This window comes from Blennius ocellaris, assembly GCF_963422515.1.
Source record: "Blennius ocellaris genome assembly, contig: SCAFFOLD_225, whole genome shotgun sequence".
In the NCBI taxonomy this organism is placed as follows: Eukaryota; Metazoa; Chordata; class Actinopteri; order Blenniiformes; family Blenniidae; genus Blennius; species Blennius ocellaris.
This window is the reverse complement of record NW_027662049.1, coordinates 25,779-35,778: the sequence shown is the minus strand read 5'-3', so window position 1 is coordinate 35,778 and position 10,000 is coordinate 25,779. Positions and strand designations below refer to the sequence as shown.

Here is a 10,000-nt window from a genome sequence, read left to right as displayed (position 1 = left end):
GTCGGTCCGGTACGTCGCCTCGCCCGGCTCGCCCTTGCCCCGGTTCCGCCGTCTTGATGATGTCATAGTCCTTCCCCAGGTACCCGATCGCCACGCCACGCCCCGGCTGCGAGGGCGACCTCCTGAGCCGCCCCGGCGTGAGAACCTACGGCGTCCGCAACGCCAGCGAGAGATACGACGTGTACTGCTACGTGGACAAAATACACGGTAAAACCAAAAGCAAAAAAAAACCCCATCTGCAGGCTCCGCCCCTTCCCGAGTGTCCCTTCACCTCATTGGTCGTCCGCCACGCAGGCGACGTCTTCTACGCGCCGTCGCTCGGAGACAAGCTGACCTGGCGTGAGGCCGTGGACGAGTGCCGCAGGCTGGACGCCGTGCTGGCGTCCACCGGCCAGCTGCACGCCGCCTGGAGGGCGGGGCTTAACCGCTGCGACTACGGCTGGCTGTCGGACGGCAGCGTGCGCTACCCCCGTCACCGTGCCGCGGCCGCAGTGCGGCGGCGGCCTGCTCGGGGTCCGGACGCTCTACACGTACGAGAACCAGACGGGGTTCCCCGACCGGGACCAGCGACACGGAGCGTTCTGCTTCAGAGGTCAGAGCCACCATGCTAAAGCTAATGCTAATGCTAAAGCTAATACTAAAGCTAATGCTAAAGCTAAAGTTGATGCTAATGTTAATGCTAAAGCTAATGCTAAAGCTAACACTAAAGTTAATGCTAATGCTAAAGCTAATACTAAAGCTAGTGCTAAAGCTAAAGTTAATGCTAAAGCTAATACTAAAGTTGATGCTAATGTTAATGCTAAAGCTAATGCTAAAGATAATACTGAAGCTAATACTAAAGTTAATGCTAATGTTAAAGCTAAAGCTAATACTAAAGCTAATGCTAAAACTAATACTAAAGTTAATGCTAATATTAATGCTAAAGCTAATGCTAATGCCGATAACAAGGCTCATTGTGATGCTAATGCTCAACATTGCAACAAGAAACAACCAAAGTTACAAACTAATGAAGTGAAATAAAGTAAAACAAACTACAAAGAATTAAAATCTGCAAAACAATTGAATGAATAAATAAATAGATAGCAGAGGCACCGCGAGGCGTTCAGGGTCTTTCTACTGTCGGAAAAATGAACTTCACCGTGTGTTGAATGTTTTTATCAGAAGTCGTGTGTGTGTGTGTGTGTGTGTGTGTGTGTGTGTGTGTGTGTGTGTGTGTGTGTGTGTGTGTGTGTGTGTGTGTGTGTGTGTGTGTGTGTGTGTGTGTGTGTGGTGGTAAGTACTGGGAGGAGGACGAGTGGAAAATAAAAAGTTTTAAAGAGAGAAACAGACGGAGCCGCACCTAAAACTATAACACACACAAACACACACACACACACACACACACACACACACACACACACACACACACACACACACACACACACACGATGTTATCTTTGGTTCTTAGCGGGTCATTTCTAATCCCGTCTTCCAGCTCAGCCAGAACCGTCCTCGCCGGCTCCAGACGCCTCCACGTCTCCAGAACCAGAACCGGCTGCCGTCGGGACCGGGCCACCGGAGACCCCCCGCCCCTCCCCCACCGGGAACCCCCCCACCGCGGCCCCCCACGACGACACGACTGACGACTACGACGTGCGGGACTTTGACGGCGTCCCCGGCGTGGAGTCGGTCCCGGTGCGAGGGGACACCCTGGCCCCCCTGGAGCTGGCCCCCCCTGCCCCCCCTGGAGCTGCCCCCCCTCCCCACCCTGCGGCCGCAGCCCGGCCGCCTGGACATCTCCCACCACGGCGAGGACGACGCCGGCTGGGAGGCGTCGGGCGGCGGCGGTAGCGCCGCCTCGGTCACCCCGGAGCCGGGGGTCTCGGCGGGGACGGCGGCGGCGGACGGCCTGCAGACGGCGGTGGTCTTCAAAGAAGACGTCGCCCCGGGGCCTTTGCCGACCTTTGACCTGGAGCAGTCCGGCGCCGCCGCCGCCGCTGCTGCCGGAGACGCGTCGGGCGTCCCGCCGGTCCACATCCTCCTGGTCAACGTGCACAGTGACAACCAGTCAGGTGACCACCTCACAGGCCAGATTAGACCAGATTAAGACTCTTCACAGGCCAGATTAAGACTCTTCACAGGCCAGATTAGACCAGATTAAGACTCTTCACAGGCCAGATTAGACCAGATTAAGACTCTTCACAGGCCAGATTAGACCAGATTAAGACACTTTACAGAGACACTTTACAGACCATACTAGATCAGATTAAGACAGTTTGCAGACCAGATTAGTGCAGATTAAGACTCATTACAGACCAATTTAGTCCAGATTAAGACTCTTCACAGGCCAGATTAGACCAGATTAAGACTCTTCACAGGCCAGATTAGACTCTATTAAGACTCTTCACAGGCCAGATTAGTCCAGATTAAGACTCTTCACAGGCCAGATTAGACCAGATTAAGACTCTTCACAGGCCAGATTAGACTCTATTAAGACTCTTCACAGGCCAGATTAGTCCAGATTAAGACTCTTCACAGGCCAGATTAGACCAGATTAAGACTCTTCACAGGCCAGATTAGACTCTATTAAGACTCTTCACAGGCCAGATAACACCAGATTAAGACACTTTGCAGAGCAGATTAGACCAGATTAAAATACTTTACAGACAAGATTAGACCAGATTAAGACCCTTCACAGGCCAGATAACACCAGATTAAGACACTTTGCAGACCAGATGAGACCAGATTAAAATACTTTACAGACAAGATTAGACCAGATTAAGACACTTTGCAGAGCAGATTAGACCAGATTAAGACACTTTACAGACCAGATTAGGATTATTGACACTGTGTTGCTGGTGTGTCCCCAGTGGACCAGGTCCTGAGCTTCTTGAACCAGCCGGTCAACGAGTCCCAGTCTCACTTCCCGTTCCTCACCGACCTGTCCAAGCTGACCGACGGTCTGGACTTCGGTTCCGTCGGGCCGTCGCCCATCGACCTTCCTCAGACCATCAGCTTCGTCAACGGAAAACACGAGGTAAGGCAGCGTTGCCGGGGCAGCGTTGCCGGGTGGCAGCGTTGCCGGGGCAGCGTTGCCCCAAATGCTCCACAACTTTGGTGTTTTTGTCTGAGAGGCTGACGCTCTGGTGAACCAGGATTCCGTTCTGATCCCCTCAGGTGACGTTCGAGCCGGAGGAGCCGGAGGAGGCGCGAGGAGATCAGTTCGAGACGGCCACCCCCGTCCGGGTGGAGGAGGTGTTGGTGGAGGAGGTGTTGGTGGAGAAGGTGTTGGTGGAGGAGGAGGAGGCGGCGGTTGTGCCTCCCTTCGACTACGGCGTCATAGAAATCCCCACGGACGACACGCCGGCAGGGGGAGCCGGCGAGTCCACCGATGGGGGAACTCCCCCCGACGTCTCCGCCGCCTCCGACCGACTCTCCACCGGAGGTCGGTCGGACGCCGTCACGGCGGCCTGGCCGCGGAGAACCTCCACCGCTCCGTCCCGCCGACTCCCTCCCGCCGGCGTCTCCGCCTACGAGGACGTGGAGGGCTCGGCCCGCCGCCCCGCACAGGACGGCTCGGCAGATGGAGCTCCGCCCACCCCGGCCGCCGGCCGCCTGTTCGGAGACGTGACGGACGAGACGGAGCTCGGGGGGACGGAGTCTCCCACCGCGACCGTGGACACAAAGTCCAGTCAGACCGCCGCCGCCGCCGTGCAGACGGAGGACTCTGAAGGCTCCGCCTCCGGGGAGGACGAGGCTTCGGGGCAGGAACCGCCGGAGACGCCCGGCCGAAGCAGCACGCCGGCACCGGTGACCCCCCCACATCACGCCCTGAAGCCCCGCCCCTCTGCCGGGGGCAGCCGGGTCACCGAAGGGCCCGTCGTCTCGCCGTCGGTCCCGGAGGCTGGTTCAGGTGCAGAGCAGCAGTCCGGTGACGCCGAAGCTGAAGAGGCGACCGTCCAACCGACTCGGTCCGGTGGTCTGGGCGACCTTCAGAGGGGGGCGGACGCCCAACCGACTCGGTCCGGTGGTCTGGGCGACCTTCAGAGGGGGGCGGACGCCCAACCGACTCGGTCCGGTGGTCTGGGCGACCTTCAGAGGGGGGCGGACGCCCAACCGACTCGGTCCGGTGGTCTGGGGGACCTTCAGAGGGGGGCGGATGCCCAACCGACTCCATCCGGTGGTCTGGGCGACCTTCAGAGGGGGGCGGACGCCCAACCGACCGCCGCTGCTTTGGCAGTTAGAGACAAACCCACAACCTCAGAGCGTCTCACGGTCAAACCCTCCAACTATCAGTCACTCGCTCAGGGATCCACCTCCACCGAGCCCCCCGTCAACCACGCCCCGGGATCCTCCTCCACCGAGCCCCCCGTCAACCACGCCCCGGGATCCTCCTCCACCGAGCCCCCCGTCAACCACGCCCCGGGATCCACCTCCACCGAGCCCCCCGTCAACCACGCCCCGGGATCCACTACCAGCTCCACGCAGACCGCCGCCCGTACGACTCGCTCCACCCTCTCGCCCCTCTACACCTTCGACGGCAGCACTCGGTCGGTCCCCCGGTGGGCTCTGGTCCCCGACCCGGCCGCCACCGCCCTGCCCGACGACGACTACGCAGAATACGACCAGGAGATACCTGCTTTCCTGGAGTCCCGCCCTCGGATGCCCGAAAAGACGTCGGAGACGTCGGAGACACCGAAGACGCCAGAGACTCCGAGGTCCAGCACCAACTCATCTCAGCCTGCGGTGGACGTCAGCGGTACGTGAAGGAGGTTTGGGGGACGAGAGCAAATCGTAGACCAGTTACTCTCTTCTTCCAGGTGGAAAATGGGGAAACACACATACTTGTAACTGGGTACTCTTGTAACTGGGTACTCTTGTAACTGGGTACTCTTGTAACTGGGTACTCTTGTAACTGGGTACTCTTGTAACTTGTAACTGGTCCAGAAGTCTGGACTCCACCCGTCCTGTTTGCAACGTCAGCGGATCGGAGTCGTTGGAGTTTCAGGACTTCAGGTCCGTGGCGGTCCAGACTTACGCCAACTGATCTTGCCTGTTAGCGGCGGCTGTTAGCGGCGGTTGTTAGCGGCGGCTGTTAGCAGCGGTTGTTAGCGGCGGTTGTTAGCAGCGGTTATACACTCAGTGACCAACAGGAGCGACAAAGTCACATGACTGCCAATAGCAGCGGCTAAGCTAACCGTTGACTGATGACCTCTGACCTCTGGACTGGAGTTGCTAAAGGACATGTTTGTAAAGCACAAAAGTTTGGATAAACTGAGTTCTGCACTTTTCTGTAATCTGACGACTGTGTGTGTGTGTGTGTGTGTGTGTGTGTGTGTGTGTGTGTGTGTGTGTGTGTGTGTGTGTGTGTGTGTGTGTAGACCTGCTGCCGTGCCCCAGCAGTGTGTGTCATAACGGCGGCTCCTGCTACCGGGGGCGGGGCCAGCAGGTGTGCGTGTGCCGGCCGGGGTTCGGCGGCTCTCGGTGTGAGCGCGGTGAGTCCGGCCGCTCGCCGCCGTTCTTCTTCTCCTGATCCGTTAAAGCCACGCCGTCTCACCCGGACGCCGTCGTGTTTCCTGTCTGCAGACGTGGACGAGTGCCACTCCGACCCCTGCCTCAACGGCGCCACCTGTGTGGACGGAGTCGACTCCTTCAGCTGCCTCTGCCTGCCCAGCTACTCCGGACCGCTGTGCCAGCAAGGTGGGGCCGCAACCTGAGATAGACCTCCACCGGGGGGGGGGGGGGGGGGGGGGTAGAGTCCACCTCCACCTGGGGGGGGGTTAAAAAAGTTTAAATATTGATAACAAAGTGGGAAAATTCCAACCAAAGTAGGGAAGTTGATGATAATGTGGGAAAATTGACGATAAGGTGGAAAATTTATGATAAAGTGGGAAATTGATGATAAAGTGGGAAATTGATGATAAAGTGGGAAATTGATGATAAAGTGGTAAAGTTGATGATAAAGTGGTAAAGTTGATGATAAAGTGGTAAAGTTGATGATAAAGTGGTAAAGTTGATGATAAAGTAGGGAAGTTGATGATAAAGTGGGAAATTGATGATAAAGTAGGGAAGTTGATGATAAAGTGGTAAAGTTGATGATGATGTGGTAAAGTTGATGATAAAGTGGTAAAGTTGATGATCATGTGGTAAAGTTGATGATAAAGTGGTAAAGTTGATGATAAAGTGGTAAAGTTGATGATAAAGTAGGGAAGTTGATGATAAAGTGGGAAATTGATGATGAGGTGGAAAATTGATGATTAGGTGGAACATTTATGATAAAGTGGGACAATTGATGATAAAGTGGGAAATTGATGATAAAGTGGTAAAGTTGATGATAAAGTGGTAAAGTTGATGATAATGTGGTAAAGTTGATGATAAAGTGGTAAAGTTGATGATAAAGTAGGGAAGTTGATGATAAAGTGGGAAATTGATGATAAAGTAGGGAAGTTGATGATAAAGTGGTAAAGTTGATGATGATGTGGTAAAGTTGATGATAAAGTGGTAAAGTTGATGATCATGTGGTAAAGTTGATGATAAAGTGGTAAAGTTGATGATAAAGTGGTAAAGTTGATGATAAAGTAGGGAAGTTGATGATAAAGTGGGAAATTGATGATGAGGTGGAAAATTGATGATTAGGTGGAACATTTATGATAAAGTGGGACAATTGATGATAAAGTGGGAAATTGATGATAAAGTGGTAAAGTTGATGATAATGTGGTAAAGTTGATGATAAAGTAGGGAAGTTGATGATAAAGTAGGGAAGTTGATGATAAAGTGGGAAATTGATGATAAAGTGGGACAATTGATGATAAGGTAGAAAATTGATGATAAAGTGGTAAAGTTGATGGTAAGGTGGTAAAGTTGATGGTAAGGTGGTAAAGTTGATGATGATGTGGTAAAATTAATGATAAGGTGGGAAATTGACGACAAAGTGGGAAAAATTGACGACAAGGTGGGAAAGTTGATGATAAAGTGGGAAAATTGATGATCAAGTGGGGAAATTGATGATAAGGTGGGAAAGTGATGATAAGGTGGGAAATTGATGATAAGGTGGGAAAGTGATGATAAAGTGGAAAAGTTGATGATAAAGTGGGAATGTTGACGATATCTTTTGGATTTTAGCATGTAAAGTAATTTAAACTCTTATAAACTCAAAACGGGTAAAAAGGTTGTGAAAAGGTGTCGTCGGCAGCTGCAGCGGTTCCAGATGTGGCTCCTCGCCGTCTGGACGCGTTCCAGCAACCGGCGACGCCGTGCGCCTTACGTGTGTGTGAGACGGCGGCGGCGCGGTGTGAAGTGAGAGTGTGTGTTGTGGCGGTGAAGCTCTGGGAACATGTGAGGTCACAGGTAAACACGGCCAGGCGTCGCCTCGGCTCTGATTAGTTCCAGCCTCTGGTCCAATTCCTGAATCATGACTCAGCAGCTCGGAGGAATCAGCTTTTCCACCGGGCTCCGCGGCGTCGCCGGCCGTTTTGGAGACGGGCCGACGCTCCCGCTGGAAGCCTCGCGTGTTGGCCGGGACGACGGCGAGTTTACGAGGCGGCGAATCAGTTTTCACTCAGTGAAGATCTGTTGTTAAAAAGCTTCTGCAACTTCGGGAGCTTTGTTGCTTTGATGTTCCCGCGAGGAAAACATGAAGCCGTGCGTCACAGACGGAGCTGAACGCCGTCACGTCTGTGGCAGTGGCACAACTCGATGTGACACGATGAACTACAATTTTCACAATAAGAGCGGAAGGATTAACAGTCTGAAGCGCACGGTGATGTTGATGATGAAGATTAAAGATCAAAGCGCTCAAAGTAAATATAATCTGAATGTAACTAAACGGAAGGTTGAGAACTAAAGTCAAAACAGAGAAAGTAGAAATATTGATGGAATAGTTGAAACACTGGAAAATAAAGCTCGGGCACCGAGGCCCCGCCCACACGGCGTAACCATGGTTACTGTCCGGTCGTCCTCACGACGCTTTAGGAGCCTGAAGAAAAATATGTTCCAGAGTGGAGGAATTGGAAAACGGTTAGGGTTTGACAGCTCAAAACGATGACGTCACGGCCCCGCCTCTCCACCTCTAGCCCCGCCCCCTCTCTGTGACATCATGAACAACAGCAACTGGAGCTGCAGGAGCTGCTGATGCTTTAATAAGGACACAAGCTGGATTTGTCCTGTTCTACCTTTTTCCCTGCTCCGTCTCTTCTTCTGTGTTCCTGCTGGGCTCCTGAGTCACGGCGCCTCCTGCAGGCCTGGAGGGGAACTACACCCTGTTTTCATGTTGTCATGTGGACGGGGAACGTTTGAAGAACGACGGGGAAAGAACACGTTTTGCATCGTGACGACCGGGACGGAGGCGTCAACAATTATATTTCTGGATAAATTTGAGCTTTTTTAAAAAGAACGATTATGGTGTTTGTCGTCTGCTTGCTTCTGGAGGGGTTGTTGGGCTGGTTGTGGGGGCGGCGGGGGGGGGGGGGGGGGGGGGGGGCAGGGGGGGGGGGGGGGCAGGGGGGGGGGGGGCAGGGGGGGGGCAGGGGGGAATCCCAGCCTGCAGGGCGGGTCCCTGTGAAGGGTCGCGGGTTCAGTGCAACATTTCACTGATGCTGTTATGTTTCCCTCCCGGAGGCCTGCAGCTGTCCTGCTGCACCTCCTCCTGCTGCACCCTCCTCCTGCTGCACCTCCTCCTGCTGCTCCTCCTCCTGCTGCACCTCTCTGCTGCACCTCCTCCTGCTGCACCTCCTCCTGCTGCACCTCCTGCTGCCTCCTCCTCCTGCTGCACCTCCTCCTGCTGCACCTCCTCCTGCTGCTCCTCCTCCTGCTGCACCTCCTCCTGCTGCACCTCCTCCTCCTGCACCTCCTCCTCCTGCACCTCCTCCTGCTGCACCTCCTCCTGCTGCTCTCCTCCTGCTGCACCTCCTCCGTGCTGCTCCTCCTCCTGCTGCACCTCCTCCTGCTGCCACTCCTCCTGCACCTCCTCCTGCAGCTTCTCCTCCTGCAGCTCCTCCTCTGCACCTTCTCCTCCTGCACCTCCTCCTCCTGCAGCTCCTCCTCCTCCTCCTGCAGCTCCTCCTGCTGCACCTCCTCCTCCTGCACCTCCTCCTCCTGCACTCCTCCTCCTGCACCTCCTCCTGCTGCACCTCCTCCTGCAGCTTCTCCTCCTGCAGCTCCTCCTACTGCACCTTCTCCTCCTGCACCTCCTCCTCCTGCACCTTCTCCTCCTGCACCTCCTCCTCCTGCAGCTCCTCCTCCTCCTCCTGCAGCTCCTCCTCCTGGCAGCTCCTCCGCTGCAGAGAGGAAGAAAAAAAAAAAGAAAAACACACATAATTGCTCCATTATTTGAGCCAGAAAAGCTTTTGCAGCTGTGCAGCAGTGAATCAGCGATCGACTCGCCCCCCCTCCCCCCCCCCCTCCCCTCCTCCCCCGTCCGCCCCTCCCCCCTCCCCCCCCCCCCCCTCCCCCCCCTCCTCCCTCCCCCCCCGGAGCTGATGGAGGCTCCGGCCCGGCGTCCATCAGCAGAGATCACCTGACCTCCACCTGGGGTGGGGGTGGGGTGGGGGTGGGGGGGGGGGGGCTGAGGAAGACGAGGCTGCCTGACGAAGGCTGACGCCGTCTTTCCATCATCAGCATCTTCAGTTTGACTCTAATCTGAAGCTCTGATACAAACCAGGCCTTTGTTCCCTGCAGCCATTGTGTGTGTGTGTGTGTGTGTGTGTGTGTGTGTGTGTGTGTGTGTGTGTGTGTGTGTGTGTGTGTGTGTGTGTGTGTGTTTATGCTGTCTAATGAGGTCCAACTGTTGAGCTGCTCAGAGGAGCTTTTATTCGGCCAGAGTTTCTCAGAAATGGAGCAAATAGATGTTGGTTGTAGAGAAACAAAGCGTGCAGCAGCTGCAGCGGCGGCGCGGCGGCCAGCAGCAGCTGCGGCGGCGGCGGCGGCGGCGGCGGCGGCGGCGGCGGCGGCGGCGCTGCGACACACAATCAGGACGCGTAAATAAAGGTCCTGTTCCAGAAGTTCCGTCTTCTGCTCCGGTTGT

The 10,000-nt window shown here is 55.2% G+C and overlaps 1 protein-coding gene across 1 annotated transcript in view; it reads left to right on the top strand.

The window, feature by feature from the left end:
* LOC308148385 (brevican core protein-like) overlaps window positions 1–10,000 on the top strand; it is a 31,540-nt gene that overhangs the window by 4,687 nt on the left and 16,853 nt on the right. Inside the window, 9 exon segments of the mRNA XM_080521848.1 lie at window positions 1–9; window positions 80–207; window positions 295–467; window positions 469–606; window positions 1,475–2,051; window positions 2,850–3,016; window positions 3,157–4,738; window positions 5,361–5,474; window positions 5,566–5,679. The exon segment at window positions 1–9 is cut by the window's left edge and continues 166 nt beyond it. Coding sequence (XP_080377974.1) covers window positions 1–9; window positions 80–207; window positions 295–467; window positions 469–606; window positions 1,475–2,051; window positions 2,850–3,016; window positions 3,157–4,738; window positions 5,361–5,474; window positions 5,566–5,679 — 3,002 coding nt within the window.